Source organism: Parasteatoda tepidariorum, chromosome 3, assembly GCF_982258835.1.
Source record: "Parasteatoda tepidariorum strain Cologne lab strain chromosome 3, Ptep-v5.0, whole genome shotgun sequence".
NCBI lineage: Eukaryota > Metazoa > Arthropoda > Arachnida > Araneae > Theridiidae > Parasteatoda > Parasteatoda tepidariorum.
Window position 1 is genome coordinate 57,978,487 of NC_141757.1, and position 17,082 is coordinate 57,995,568.

At 28.8% G+C, this 17,082-nt stretch overlaps 1 protein-coding gene across 8 annotated transcripts in view; it reads left to right on the forward strand.

Annotated features, from left to right (window-relative positions):
- Positions 1 to 17,082, forward strand: part of LOC107438736 (uncharacterized) — a 75,880-nt gene that overhangs the window by 12,646 nt on the left and 46,152 nt on the right. For 2 of the 8 annotated variants that reach the window (XM_087159365.1, XM_087159366.1), the window contains exon 1: positions 13,610 to 14,008. The exons of the other annotated variants lie outside the window; for them this stretch is intronic. In XM_087159365.1, the coding sequence (XP_087015491.1) occupies positions 13,945 to 14,008 (64 nt within the window). In that variant the 5' untranslated portion in view covers positions 13,610 to 13,944. Of the gene's footprint in view, positions 1 to 13,609; positions 14,009 to 17,082 lie in introns of those variants that run through there. 8 annotated transcript variants of the gene reach the window in all.

Here is a 17,082-nt window from a genome sequence, read left to right on the forward strand (position 1 = left end):
AGATTATCTCGTATTAAAAGAATTTTTTTTCTCCGTGTGTACCTCTAAATTTTATAATCAATTTTTCTGCTTTTCTAAAAGTTAACTAAATTCTATGTGCGCTTTTTCTAAACTTCACACTCTAAATTTTACATATGCTTCATTTTCATTTTCTACATCCCTAAATCGTACATTAATGAATTTTTAATTAATTTTTTAACTAATTTTTATAAGAGCTACATTCATATTTTATACATTCTTATACAAAACTGAGAAAATTACAGTAAAAAGTACTAGCACAATGACTACATCAGCCTTAAAATCCATTTCACCGCAAAAATTATTTTTACCGTAAAATTTTATACCGTAATTTTTAAAACGATATTTATTTAATTACAGTAATTCAGTAACTTTGCACTAAATATTACTGTCAAAATCCCGGTATATATTACTTTTTATTCAGTAAAATTTTTACGGCAAATATGGACTTTACACTAAAAAGCACTAGCACCCTGAGTGCCAGTACTTTTCACCGAACTTGATTCAAAATTGTTTTACTGAGAACATTCTACGAATTTTCTAAAAGATAAGCGATCAAACTTCACAGAACTTATCAGATGTGATTATCAGATTATGATACAAAAAGTATTAAAACATATTTTATTCTAAAAATGTTTCAATTTTAAAATGTAACACAAATAAAAATTGTGCGAGGTTTCTCGAATCAATTGGAAAAAACCACTTTATTAAATTTTCAAAATACCGGTGTTTCATCTAAAATTTGAGCTGAATCTAAAAAAAAACGAAGAAACTTCAGTGCTTTTTGTCTAGACCATAATATGAATAAAACAATATTTCACAAACTTTAAATATCGTTTTTTCGTACACGTGTTTTCGTATTTATACACTGAATAGCCAACATCAATTCATTGCAGTCAAAACACATGCGTGTAATTAACTAATGTAATTTTTTGTTTTTCGCAAAATTTCTTAATATTTTTATAATTTTTAACTAAATAAATAATAAACTTATATTTTTATAAAAGTCCGATAATAATATCTGATTATTCAAAGACTATAATTATTAAACATAACTACACATTTTTTTCAGAAATCTCCCGTGTTTATCATTTAATTCAATTAGAAAACTATAAAAATTTTCTTAATTGTAATGGTAGATTATTTGATTAAATTTTTAAATTAATTCGTTAAAATGCTAATAATAAATCTCCTGTTTTAAGAGAGTACCATTTATAGTTTATAAAATCATATTTTATCTTTATTAAAGCTTATTTTTTTCTATTTTAACTTATATTTTTTTGCGAAAATTGGGAAATTTCATGTATTTTAATCTCTTTTATAATTTAGTAGGTGATGAAGTTTAATAAGTGTTTTAGTTGTTATAAATATTTCAATTTTAACATGTTTTGCTTAGTACTGAATAAAAATAGTTTATTTTTACAAAATATAATTCAATTTTTAAAGCCTTTTCTAAGTAATTGTTTATTTGTGTTAAATGTAACAAATTACGAGAGTTTTAAAATTTAATTACAACCTATGCATGCTTTAATAACTGCGAAAATACACTGTACAAAAATTAAATTTACAGAAAAAAATTGTCACAAAGTGTTCCAGTATAAAACCACTTATTTCATAGAAAAATACCATTATTTAAAAACGGGGGCCTATTTTTTTAAGCAGATAAGTACTGTTATTTTAATAAACAAATTCCGTTATTGTAACAAAGGAAATCTGTTATTTTGACAAAAGAAAATCCACCAAATAGCTATGTCAGCATCGTGGTCGGAGGGAGCCGAGAGCAGAATTGGCCCGGCCAGACAACGCTGAGATTTGAACCCGGTTGCCCTCAAGAAGAGACGAGTGCTTTGTCCTCTGAACCACGCAGCTCTGGTATTAGGTTTGTTTGTTTTTATCACCGTCAGTAAGCAACCGGTTCAATTTTGAGCATACTACTGCTAACGTTCAACCTAGTAACCTTGTAATTTTGAACTCGATCCTAAAAAATAAGAGAACTCCTGGATCAAGTTTTGGAAAAAATTTGTCTTCGTGAAGGAACTTTTTTAGATGGAACTAAACCGCATTTGTTTTACATTTAGAGGAAAGTCACGAAAACCTCCCACGGTTAGCTTTACGAAAAAGGGATTCTAACGCACCTCATAGGGAGGCGAGATTTCTATGCCTTGAGCCATCACGGCTTTAGTAATAGGTTATTTCGTTTATATATATATATATATATATATATATATATATATATATATATATATATATATATATATATATATATATATATATATATATATATATATATATATATATATATATATATATATATATATATATATATATATAACCGGCGTTTAACAACTTACCCAATTCTGAGCTTACGACTATTAATGATCAACTCCGTAGCCTGGCACACTTGCACTCAACCCAAGAAACAAGGTAACTTCCGGATCAAACTTTGGGAGAAACTAGTCTTCATAGAGGATCTTTTTTTCTGGAACTAACCCACACTTTCGTTACATGGTGGGGAAAGCCACGAAAACTTCTCACTGTTAACCGGATGGCAAGGGCTTTTAACCCATGATCCGCCTACCACTGAAGATATTTTATGTCAGAACTGTGGTTGGTGCGAGCCAGAAGCAGAATTCAGAATCAACCAATCACCGCTGGGATTCGAACTTGGCCACCTCACTGGAAGGCAAAAGCTCTATCCCCTGAGCCACTGCGGCTCAGTATTGGGTTATGAAGAAAATTCTTAAACTGTTTTTATCTCAAAAATTGTATTCATTAAAATCATGTTTAAGTGTAAAAATGCTTAAAACTATGTTGGTCGACTTTCCGAAAATTTAAATGCAGATAATAATCAGGTACAGTATCAATTTGACAGAGAAATCGTATCGCAATTCTATTTATGCGATGTTCAAAGCCATAAAATTATTTCTAAAAGACAAGAGCGAATATGTAAAATTATTGTAAAATTATTTGATAAAGGCTAAAGTCATCTTACGGTAAGCAGAACTGCATGACGAAAACTCGAATTTAAATTAATAGTTTTATCCGTATAGATTTGGGCAGAAAACAGATAACTGTTTTCTTTTTTTTTTTTTTTTTTTTTTTTTTAAACTATATCTTTAAAACCTCAAATGTCAAATATAAGAAGGAAGTCAGTAAAAAAGCGGGAATTTCTTGCTGGTAGCGGTTAAGGATTAAAAACAGATAGAAAAACATGTATTTATATTTAAACGGTGTTTTTTCTCAGTAAAAAAAAATTTTTTTCTCTGTAGAATTTACAGTTATTTTTTACATTGCAGAAAATTTTATGTTCGTGAATTTCTTTGAAATGTAATTGTTGTAAATATTTCAATTTTAACACTATTTGCTTTTTACTGAATTAAAATAATTTATTTTTATAAAATACAAATCAAATTTTTAAGACCTTTCTAGGTAATCATTCATTTGTATTGCAAATTGAGAGAGTTTTAAAATTAAATTTCAACCTAATCATTTTTTAATAAAGCAGAAAATATAATACGTCACACATAAAATGCTAATGCGACACTTAGTCTAGCAACTGCAGAAACAACTTGTCTTTTAATAATACAAAAGAACAATGTCTATAAAAAATCTTATTTTTTTTAACCATTTGAAACAACATAACACAACATAATGTGAAATTTAAATTTTCAAAAAAACAACAATTTTCCAGCTCATCAATAACTTTTATAACACTAAACCAAGATCAAAAGCTATAACAAGCCTACAATTCGTGAACTTGATATAAGATTATTTGTTTTTAAGTCGATTTTTAGAAGATATTAATTTTCAAATTTTTCTCATTTTATTTCAAATTATTTTAATATATTTTATTATTATTTATTGCACAGGCCGGGATAGCCTAGTTGGCAGGGAGCTGGACTCACATTTGTGAGAACGGGAGTTCGAATCCAGCTGTCCGAAGACTCCCCGTGCAGTAAATGATGACTGGTGCACGTTAAATCTGTCGGGTCACAAAGCAACACCTCCTAGAAGTAGGAAGGCCTCAGCACGGATCAATTTAGTAGTCCGATGTGACGAAGTGAACTGCGCAGTAGATGAAAAATAAGAAAGATGTCATTACGTTCGGGGTACTAAGCTGCGCAGTGGTTTAAAATACGAAATATGTCATTACGTTTGGACTACTAAAGGATATTTATGGTAACCCGTGCTGAGGCCTGCTCTTTTCTAGAAGGTGTTGCGCAAAGTCCCTCATGTTTCCGTAACAAATCAATACCTCTGGGGGCACTAAATTGGAGATTGATCGTTCTCTGGTTAAGGTCAAAATTACGATCTGTGGAGGAATGAATGGATGTATGAATAGATCCGCCCTATAAACGGGTCTGACGTATGGGTGTGACAGAAATCAAATTCTTGGCCATAGATGTAGCCGCTTGAAAACAAGAACAATGGCACCCCCTTTGTCTTAATGGCCAACGACAACAACAACAACAATTATTGCACTCATTGCCTTCATTTGGAGCAAATCTAAGTCACATAACTTTCAGTTTCATTTATATAAGCATGTTGATTTTTTTGGTCATATGCCTGTTTAGGCAATGGGGGTGCGATTGTTCCTGTTTTTCAGTGGCGCCATCTATGGCCAGGAATTCGACTTCTGCCACGCCATTCACACAACCACAACCCGTTTATAGGGCGGGTCACATTCACACACAAAGGAGAAAGGACATAGAACACACAGAGACAGAAAGAAACATCCATGCCTTGCCCGGGATTTGAACCCAGGACCTTTCTGATGCAAGGACAGTTCCCTGCAAGCATGTTGATGAAAATATAAATTAACTGAATTTTGAATCTGAACATCTAAAAATATTCATAAAATTCTGAGTAAAGCTTTAAAAAATTTAGGTATACGAAAGAAAATATGATACAATTTTTTAAAGTCACCATCCACACATACAAAGAAATTAGATAACAAGGCATAATAAAAGTAGTTTTTTTTTCCTATTCAGCTTTATCTGTAAATTTCTTTTTACTATAAGAACTTCAAAAACTATTTTCAAGCGAAATGTTATTTTCTATTTTTTAGAATGACCAACCATTTAGATTTTCATAAACTAAAAGCAAAAAGTTTCAGTTTGACAAACGCCAAAATTTTAAATTGTCATGTATCATAAATTTAAATAAAAAAAATATACAATACGCAAAGAAATAAACACCTTGAAATTTTGATCTAAGGATCGAATTTTCAAGCATGAAGACTCAATCTTAGCGCTTCTAATAATACAAAAACCTTGTATTAAACCATATCGAAGGCCAAACCTTAAATATGCTAATTAATTTGTAAAAATGGTTTTAGTTACAAAATCAGACACAAAAATGCAATTTCAATAAATAAACAAACCTTTTATTTATTGATTGATTTATCTATTTATTGATAGTTTTGGATACTTGGCCTACAAAACATGGGGGGGGGGGTCGGGAAAATATGGTCCCAATAGTTTGTGCAGGAGAGCAGTTGACAGTTTGGACCTTTCAATGCTAATTTTACTTTTTGCTTATCGCGCCATAACTCGAAAATGTTTTAAAACTTTTGCGCACAATTATAAATTTGCTTGTCCACGCATAATTTTATGCAAAAATTATTTATTGTTTCATTATTTTTTTATTCAAAAAAATTTTGAGTTGTAAGATTTACATATTTTTTCATAATTTTAAACAATGTAATTGAAGAAGTGAAAGTCAGCGTTTGAACGACATCGGTCTAACTGTTCTAAGGAATTAATTTCTAAATTTACCCTTTTTTTAAAATTTGACCGATTCAGAACGAAACCATTCAGAACGTTTAAGAAGCCATTTTACTGATTTCGTTCAAATTTTGTAATTAGCCATTTACATATTACATTCCTTGAAATGGTTTAAAAACTGCTTTCTAACTTTTAATAAATAAATAAATAAATAAATAACAATTATTAAAAATTATTGTTTGCAGGGAATTATCTTCGGGTGAATGAATTTTATAATTACGTGCAAAACTTTTTCGATTTTCTTATAAAATTCTCGTGATATGGTGAGATTGGCAAAAATTAAAATTTGCATTAAGTAGTCCGACCGTTCTCCTGGCCAAACTATTGGGTGCATATTTTCCACATTACGGTTACCACCCCTCGTATTTTAAAAGTCAAAAATCAAAATCCGCTAAAAAAATTAAGCTCATTCAGAGAAAGTACGTTTTAGTCTCTGATTCCTTAACTTAAAATACCGTCTGCTCTAATTAATTAGCATATTTAAGGTGAGGTTCTCGAACCATTAAGAGTGAGTCCTATAACACGAAAATCCGATTATTAGATCAAATGCGGTGTTCCGTTTTTCCTTTTTTATTTTTTCCATACAGTACACAAAATTTTTCTGTTATCCAAACAATAAAAAGTAACATATAATGTCAAGGAAAAATGTGTTATCTTCTTTTTTTGTGTCAGATTATTTTTTTCGTATTGGATTCGTGAGTTTTTGAAATAATATAAAGCATTTATTCGTGTAATTTTGTAAAATACCAGGTATTTTTCAGCATTTTTCTGACCCCATTCCACTGATGAATTCAAGTTCCGTGACACTCTCATCTGAATAATAAATTTCGTTCTCGCAAAAAGAAAAAAAGAAGAAGAAAAAGAGTTTGCAATCCAACAGAACAAAATCAATGTTTTTTGTAGAACAAACGTAGACAGGCAGACGTGAGCCAGTTTAGATAAACATTTTAGCATATTTAACAAATTCTTGACGCTTGACCAATGGCATCTAACTTATTGCATGCTTTATAAAGCGAGATGTTGTAAGCGCTTGCGTGATAAAATACAAAACGTTTCAAAATACCCTTACATAACACTAATTATGCTTTCCAGGAACGTACTCGTTTTTTTAAATACTTAATAGTAGCACGTTTAAGTTAAGAGATGCTATACTATGTATTTTTATAAAGAGTGTATTTCTCCTTTATTTGCATTCATTCCAACGTGCTTCATTTAAAAATAAACTAACCGTTTAGCCGATTTTTAACGATTTCATTCATAGCACGATTTAATAAAAGTTGTATTTAATTTAAAGTATTAAATAATTGCTAAAGTATTTAATTAGCGCCAAGAAATATAACAGTGACGATAAAATATAAAATCAACAATATAACGATTTTTCAAAATATAATTTAAAAAAAATATTATTCTAATGTGATTAGCATAGATCCGCGATGGCTCAGGGGATAGAGCGTTCGCCTTCCTATGAGGCGAACCGGGTTCGAATCCCTGTCGATACAAATTCCGCATCCGACTTGCACCGACCACAGTGCTGACGTGATGTATCCTCAGTGGCAGACGGATCATGGGTTAAAGTCCCCTTGCCGTCAGTCTAACCGTCGGAGTCTCTCGTGGTCTTCCTCTCCATGTAACGCAAATGCGAGTTAGATCCATCAAAAAGTCCTCCACGAAGGAAAATTTCTCCCAATACTCGATCTAGGAGTTCCCTTGTGTTCTGAATTGGGTTCAAAATTACAAGACTACGGAGTTGAACATTAGTAGTCGGAAACCCATGAGATTGGGTCGGCTGTTCAACGACTGTTATAAAATAAAATAAAATGTGATTAGCATTACTTAAATTAGCTTATAATTCAGCAGTATTAAATGGTAGACTCAGTTTTCTTTATTAAAGCACTTAGAAGCAGTTTCTGGAAAATTTCGTTCTGATTGCAAATCCTCATTGAAAGTTTCTCTTTATAACTAATTATTTTTAAATTCTTATGAATTTATAATAATACTAATTTAAAACGATGAAAAAATTCCATAATTTTCATCCCTGTTCGTGTTTGCAATCACTCACTATATTTTTAGTGATTTGTATCTTTTATCAGATATGTATTTTTTCTGACTGGCACACAAGTTTTTATTTAATGTATTTCTGAAAAAGTTTTAAAAGTTATGATAAATTTAGAGGCTGTAAGAATTTTTTTATCATACAAATCAATTTTGTTTGAATCGTAAAGTGATAAGCTTCATATTAATATTGATAATCTTAACTGTTCAAATGCAATTCATAATAAGACTAAGCATAGTTATAAATTTATAAGAAAGTTTGAAACATGCACAGTGATATTGATTCGTCAAAATACAATAACCTTTGTCTAAGACGGATACCTCATAAAGCGAAATTCCGTCTAAAACGGAATCGAGACTAGTTTTTTTGTAAAAAATATTAATTCCGTTTGCATTAGCAGAAACCGGAAAAAACGAGGAACAAAAAGTTACTGTGACTGTTTAAAAAGTCATTCCAAAGCATATTTTGTATTACTAAAATAAACTGCTGTAATCATTAAGTATCTTCAAGACATTTTCTAATAAAATGTGACTGTATTTATTTATAAGTTCCCTAAACAATAATCGCTTACACGTTGCTGTCGACTGCAAATTTAATGGCGAAAGTATAAAACATGAGTTAAATTAAAAGTCATTCAAGATTTTAAAAAATACAATGGAAAACTCACTTTTCTAGATGATGTTAGACATTTAAATAGATTTAAGTCAAAATATGAACTTTTTATAGATTATGAATATGAAAAACCTTATAACTTCATAACTATTCGTTCTATCAACTTCTTATTAGTCCTTTAAAATTTACATAAGTACGTCTTTTACAACTTTGATACACTTCTTCTGAAGACGCACTGAAAAAAAATATGGTTAAAACTACCGGAATATAGTAAAATTTACAATGTTTCTGGATCTATGGAAACATCAAAACGCTCGCAATTTTCACTGAAGCACTCTGACAATGATTTTAGCTAAATTTAGTATTAAATATGGTTTCCACATATGTGATTAAATTTAGTAGTTTCATCATGATACCTAAAAGCATGGCATAAAAACCATTTATACGGTTAAATTTACGTTTCGGTTTTATATTTTTTACTAAATGTGTGGAAATAAGAGCTATAATTATAAAAACTGGAATTTCCAATAAACCGTTACCATATGAACCGAAAAATTACCAAATAAATTATTAAAATATCGTATATTTTGGGTTTTATGACCAGAATTATGCGGTTTTTTCCAGACATATCATTACCAGATTTTACCAGATTTTTTTTCTCAGTGTAAGAATGTTTAAGAATAAAAATCAACTTTCAAGCTATCAAATAAATTTCAGCTTTCCCCTAAATATTTCCATATTTAAATATTTATGAACTGCCCTACTAAGCATTCTTTCTGTATAAGATTTTTATGCACTATTTTTTTTTTTTAATAATTTTGCACAAATGGAAATCCTAATATTTTTTTTATTTTTTCAACAAAAAACTTAATTTATTTAAAATGTTTAAACATTTTATCGGAAAACAGCGTCTTAACTTATTTGTTTAACTCATTTACCTTTAAAGAATAAATAAAGAAAGTAAAAAATGCGAAGTTAATATTAAAATAATTTATTCACGATAAATATCATATTCAAATTTCGACATTACATCGTGATATGCAATACAGTATAAAACCTTGTTTCCCCGAAAAAGAAAAAATTTATAACTAACCACAAATTCTTTCTGAAAACTTTTTACGCAAGTATCTAACTACATATATAGAAATATTTTTCAATAAGACATCCTGATAACTATTTCAGTATGTTTCTTTCCATAAAAACAGATATCATATCAAGAATAATATCTGTTTTCTCTAAGAACCTAAAATCGATATCGGCTGACTCTTCTTAGTCTGAAGCCCTAGAGATTTCTAAGTAGAGCATAGAGTCTCTTAACCCGGAAGAAGTTTCGTGAGATATTGTAATTCATCATTCTGTGTAGCACCCTTCTCGAAATTCATAAATACCCACTTACCCAGAGCAAACGCGAACTTAAGAATGCGTACTGTCTTATTTTGGTTATTTATTTTACATCTTGATGTATGTTAAACCTTTTAAAATTTCGACTTTTGAAATTTCTTATGCATTTTTTTAAAAAAAACTGTTTTTACATAAGAGCAAACCTTACTTACAAGAAATAACATCTGACTTCAAATAAAATGCTTTACTTAAAAAGTTTCAGATTAAAATTGTATTTTGGATAAGAAAATATTTTGCTTTCGCAATTTCTTATTTATTATTCTAAATTTTATTTTTATTTATAAATTTAATTTTAAAAAAATAAATAAATGAAAAAGAGACATTATCAGACGTTTCATATTCCTCGACATTAGCTTGTCGGTTTACGTATTGTTTCTGATACAGAGCAAAAAATTCTGGTAGCATCACTGTGCTGTATAGTAATAACATTTCTGGTAAAAATCCATAAATCTGGTTGATAAAATCAAAATATACGGTATTTAAACCATTCATTCGGTGATTTTTTTCCGTTCAAATGGAACGGTTTACCGAAATTTTCCGGAAAAATACAAAAATGAAAACTAAATTTAACCGAATAAAGGGTTTTTATGCCATTCTCTAGAATAAGATAAAAATGACAAAACTTTTACCACTTTTACCAAATTTTATTACTTACTATAATACCATATTTATTGTTAATTTTATCAAAATCATTACCAAAGCGCTTCGGTAACAATTACAGACTTTTTTTGGTATTCCCATAAAAATCAAAACACGGTACAGATTTTACCATATTCTAGTAGTTAAGACTATACTTTTTTTCTCAGTGTAAAAGAAAGCGCTTATGCTTCAAAAAAAAATTAAAAAGACAGTTACAAAAAAAGAAAAGTCTTCAAATAAACTTACTTGCCTAACAAAAAAAAATGCAAGAGAAAGTAATCCTTAAAAATAATTTAAAATATCCTAGAAACTACAATATCTACACTAATGATGAAAAGTTATAAATTTAACTATCTTAAAATTACACGATTGGTTCAATTTCAGTGGAAACGTGGTTTATTTTTAGACATACTTTGAAAGTTGAAGCAAATTAGTGCGATTTTATAGTTCATGTTACAGTTATTCTGTTTCAGTTTTAAGCCAACCTTTTTGACAGTGCAATATAATCAATCTAAAAATATACAATTAGTTTAAAACAGAGTTCTGCCAACAGCCTTGAGTCCAACTGATCCGTAAGGCAGATTTTAATGATGACCAGGCATTTATATTTGCACAAAAAAAAAAATAAAGAAGTAGATAAAATGCGAAACTTCAAGGTGACCGATAAAAAAAATTTCACATTTTTAAATAGGTTTTTTTTAAATGCTTAATATTTCACTATTATATTTAGTTTAAAACTTTCATTCTGTAATTCTCTTTCTATTTCTATTTCAAATTCGTTTCATTCTTCGTTTTAAGAAACAAAATACTTTTACCCAAGATTACAATTAAAATTACGATATTAAAATTATACATTACAATTCGTAGAATGAAGTATTTACAAGGTAATTATTGTTTCCTCAGTGGCTTATATGATTATTTTGCAACGATTATAAAGATGCTTCAATCTCAATTTTATGAATTTAAATTAAGTATCAAAACTAATTTGAATCCTTGGCATACTTTCTTTTTCCTAAAACAGTTCAAAGAAATCAGCATCCTTTCTCGCATTCAGAACGCTTCACTGCCAAAAATATTGAATATGAAAAATCTTCAAAATAAAACTATTTCTGAGTCATCTCATACCATACCAGATCAAAATATTAGAAATGCGTAACCATATTTATTTAATTATTAAAAAATTTTATTACACATTTCTGATTTTATTTTATTTTTAAGTGTTTCTAACGAAAATTAAAAGTTTTTATTCTTAGCAAATATGTATAAATTAATACATCTATTCGTATGATATTTGCAACACCATACAAGTTTTATTGAAACAAACTTTAATAAGAAATCTGATATTTATGATTTTGTATACTTTGTTAATAATTTTGTTATTGTGAATTCCAGTTTTGAGATTAAAAATGCTTTGAAGACCCATCCCGTATGTTACAAGTGATTAACATGCTTTAATTTAAAATCTATATATCAGTCAACTGATTTTAGCTTTAAGATTTAAAGCCATATAATGCACGGGGGAAAGTATTCTGATAAAACTACCGTACTGTATGATAATGATATTTCTTGAAATACTGTATACATTACGAAATATACTATATTTAAACCATTCATTTAGTAATTTTTCCGTTCATAGGGTAACGGTTTACCGGAAGTTCTGGCTTTCAAAATTATAGTTGTTATTACGCAACATTTAGAAAAAATTTAAAAGTAAATTTAACCGAATAAATAGTTTTATGCCAAGCTCTAAGGTATCATGATAAAATTTTCTAAATTTTATCACATACTATAAAACCTAATTTTATGATTAATTATGGCAAAATCATTATCAAAGCGCTTTGGTAAAATATCACCGGGATTTTTGGCTTTCCCATAATACCAGAAACGCAGAAGATTTTCTCATATTCTGGAAGTTTTGACCATACTTTTTTTCTTGTGTTAATAAGGCCGGTATAAGAAATTTCCCGTTTCAGTTTAGATTATTTCTTAGCAGGTCTAAACACATAAAAACTCTTTCGGCTAAAATTTTCGTTAACAAATTTAAAAGCTGACAGATTTTACAACAAAAAATCTTCAAAAAAATATCCCTTTGCCGAATGAAAATTAAGGTAATTCCTTACATAAAATCTCACTTTTTTTTAATCTCTCTCTGTTAAAAAGGTTTCTAGCAACAATAAAAAATACGTAAGAATAGCCCCAATTTATAACTAACGAAAAAATATTCATTTAGTTCAATAATTAATATACGTACTTTATAATGACTGAGAAATTATTTCTCATTTATATTCCGTAAAATACACTAAATGTCATAAATAAAGTATTATATATGTAATATATTATACATTATGTATTATATATAAAGTATTAATATCATTATAAATTATTATATAGAATATAATAAATATTACAAATTTTAATAGTTATTACTAAGCTCTAAGTTATTATTCTCAATTATTAACAATGAACTATAAAAATTCCTCACTTTAAACATCATTGAAACTTTTAAATTTTAAAAAATTTGTTTATAAATTTCACTTAACTTCTTTGCATTTTCTGTGAAATTTATGAATTTTTTTAAGTTTAAAACAGCAGCTTTAATTTACAAGATATCGATGCAGAACTATTCCAAATTTCAAATTTCTTAAACGCAGTTTTTCTTAGGAATAAATCAGGCGTTGCTAATTGAATTAAAGTGTCCCCTTGTTGAAAGTCTAATTATAACTTCTGTATTTAAAGGGCGTATTAAAAAATATCAACTATATAAATCCTCTTTTCTTAAAAAAAAAGAAAGCAATCAACTTTTCTCTCTTCCTGTAAAATTACTCCAGTACTACCTCTAAAGCTCGCTTAACCTCTTTCTAGCGTGAGTCGCATCATAATTGGCTCCCCCATTCTCATGTTTTCTTATTAACCAATGAGGTTTCAAATGCTGGTCAGTATTTAGGATCTACTACAAAAAAAATATGTAATGAAAGAACAAGGATTGGTAGTAAAACTGATCATGTTCCGCTCTAATCAAAATTTAATAAAAGAGCAAGAAAAAGCAATTGTTGAGAAGGATTCCCGAATTGAATCTGATTTCTTGAAAAGTCTTATTGACATTCTTGGAATTCGAGGAAGATAGGAGAAGAATTTCTTGGAATTCGGTTGCTCCATTAATTTAATCTTAGTTATTTTTCTATACGTACCTCAACTTTTTAAATCGTGAATATTTTCTGTTGGAATAAAAATATATATTCACTGATTTTTAGAAAATAAAAAATAATTGATAGATTAATGAGGATAAACGATAATTAAGCTCTCAAGAAGAGACTAAAAATATTAAAAAGCTGATTAATAATTAAACATTTGATTCTGAAAGTGATTAATTATGGATAATTAAAAAGGATAATTAAGGATAATTAAAAAGTTATTTAAAATTTGTTTCTTCTAAATATGGATTTCTTTGGTGATCGAAACAGTGTTATGAGTGAGGATTTGCCAGAATACCTTTTTTCAGGTAATATTTTCAATTATTTTAGCTATTTATGCCTCCTTTGTTCACTTAAATGATGAAACTTTAATCACTTCTCTAATGATACTCTTTGTTTTTGCACTTTTAAAATCTCGTACTTTATGCTTGAAAAATTATAGATAGAAGTAATTATATTTTGTAGAAATGTCATAAATATTTAAAACATTTCCGTTTTTGTAACAACACTATTTTATATTTATTTGGTTTATTCTGCCATCATTTATAAAATTGTAAACCCTAAAAGTGCTTAAAAACAATGTTTTCAGAGTCAGTTTCACTCAATCAATCGTGCGCTACTATTCTCTTCCTCGAATACATAAAATAGAATTGACAATTGAAGATCAAGGAAGAATAACAGTTTATGACCATAAAAGCTGAAAAAAACAATTTTTTCCCCTCGTGACGCTAGCTGTGTTTTCCGAACATGGCCTATCTTCACTGCGAAACAACTCACGGGGATAGCCAATTTTCCGGGTTGATGATTCGTCAAAATTAATTAATGATTGCAACGCATGTTATCAATCGTCATTTTTGTAGAGAAGATTTCCGCTTCGTGAGTCGCAGAATAATCATCAAATCTTGGCAATTTCTGCGTAGAAAAAAAAAAAATTTAAATTTATAAATAAATATATCTTAGAAGGCGACTAACTTAAAAGGACATGTGAACACATGTGACCACCCCAGGGTAAACCTCTACGTGATTTTTTTTCAAAAAAGAAAATTGCAAGTTGCATTTGCGCATCCATAGAACCTTGGCAATTGTAGTTGGTATAACAGATCAGGATACAGAAAAATCCCCAAAATGGACATAAACCATTCTCCCTTGATCTCTAATTGAGTTCTACAAAACGTAGATTAGTTGTCCTTTTTTTTTTAAGAAAAATGATAAACCTTTTTTCACAACAAAACTCAAAACTTCAATTTTGAAAATTCATCAATTTACCAGAAATCGAAAAATATTGAAATAGAACTTTACCGAAGAGGATTGTGTTCTTTTTTGTTTTTCTGCTAAATATAAATTCTGTCAGTTAGATAGACTCTTGAATGTTACTCAATTTGTATACTTTCAGATAAATTCAGCTTTAAATTGAGCCACAATATCGGTATAAGGCACCACATTGTCGGAGAAATGTGCTGTAATCTTATTAAGATTCTAATTTGTAGTATGTTTCCACTCAAGTTAAGCTATAATATTGTGTAATCAAATTGATCATTGATTCATTTTCACGATAATATGGTCAACTCGACAGCTTATAGAGTTTACAGCAAATTTGATTGATAACAGAGAGAGTAATTCCATCAGTGATTATAAAACTGCTAAAACCAAATCATGGAACTTTTTTTCACGTGATGAAAAAAAGATTGTGGTAAGATTACCGCACTATAGAGTAATGACATTTCTAGCAAAAATAAATAAATAAAATAAATAAACATAATTTTTAGTAAAATTAAAATCTACGGTATTTTGAACCATACATTTGGTATTTTTCCCGTTCATATGGCAACGGTTTACCGGAAATTCTATTTTTATAAATTATTGATCTCTGATAAAATAAAAAATACAATTCATTAATTATATTCATTTAATTATAATTATATTCAAGATAAAATTACCAAACCTTATCACGTATTATAAAATGTTAATTATTCCCCCAAATCATTACCAAAGCGCTACTGTAAAAATGACCGAACTTTGTGGCATTCCTATAGAGCCATAAACATGTTACATTTTGCCATATTCTGATAGTTTTGTCCATGCTATTTTTCTCAGTGCTATATGCAAGATAACAAAGTAATTTTTGCTTAAGAAATAAATTTAGTTTGATAGAAATAATTTCTTTAAATTACTGGTATTTTATTAATTATTATATTAACGTTATTCGGTACTTTTTCATTACCCCGACACTAATAATTTCGGCTATTATATCTATTTATTTTTTCAAAAAAATTGAATTTGTTGAATTGAATTAAAAAAAAGTTGAATTTGCTTGCACTCAGTAAGTTTGCATTGCCGACTTTATCACCTGCTCCGGTGAAATGGAAAAGTACGCGTTTTTAATTTTTTCAATTTCAAAAAATTCACTGTCCATTTATAAAAATGCCTCATACTTTTTTCTTTTCTTCCATCCGAGTAAAATTATTTAACAGTCGTCAGCTAGAGAATTTTGAAACATTATTAAGAGGACGCCATACAGCCGGAGTAACACTTCATGACAAATTTACTTTCACCTACATGCGTAATTTAAAATAGTGAAAAAGTGAGTTCACTAAAACTTAGAGTCAACCATGAAGTTTCAAATGCTGGAAAAAAATTTATAAGTATCAAAATGAAAAACATGGCAGGAATCAAAATGAAAACATGCCATCAAAAAATTTTCAATTCGCTTTCAAAATTCTCGAGATATAGCGAAATACTCAAAAAGTAAAATTAACATTAAGGGGTCCTAATTTTGGCGCACCCTCCTGACCAAACTATTGGGACCATATCTCCCAGATTGCAGTTGCCCCCTATATTTTGGGGGTCAGAAATCCGAATCCGTCAAAAAAAAGTTATGTTTATTAAAAGAAAAATGCTTTTTTAATTTACGTACGTAATTTCGTAATTTAAAATATCGTCTGCACTTATTAATTAGCGTAAGTCATTAAGATTGGGTCCTAGAACGTGAAGATCTGATCATTAGATTAAATTATTAAAAATTATTCTGGATGGTCCGTTTTTTTTTTTTTTGCACTGTAAAATAAAAAAGATTCTTAGTATAAAATGAGCAATATTAGTAATATAATTTGGATATGCAATTAACATTAAATTTGCAGTTTTTATTGTGTAATTTTTATTGATAAAATAATTTATTATTAATTAATTTATTGCTGTAATATCTAGCATTTGTGTTACGCGAACTTCCATGAACAACTCGTCATTGAAATTTTTCTAATATCCATGTTTGTTTTTTTCTTGCATGAATTAATCTGGCCCCAAGTTCATCAAAGTACCCGAACTAAACAAGCCATAAACTTTTGTTTGAAATGTCTGCTACTTAATCTTATCACCTAAGTTCATT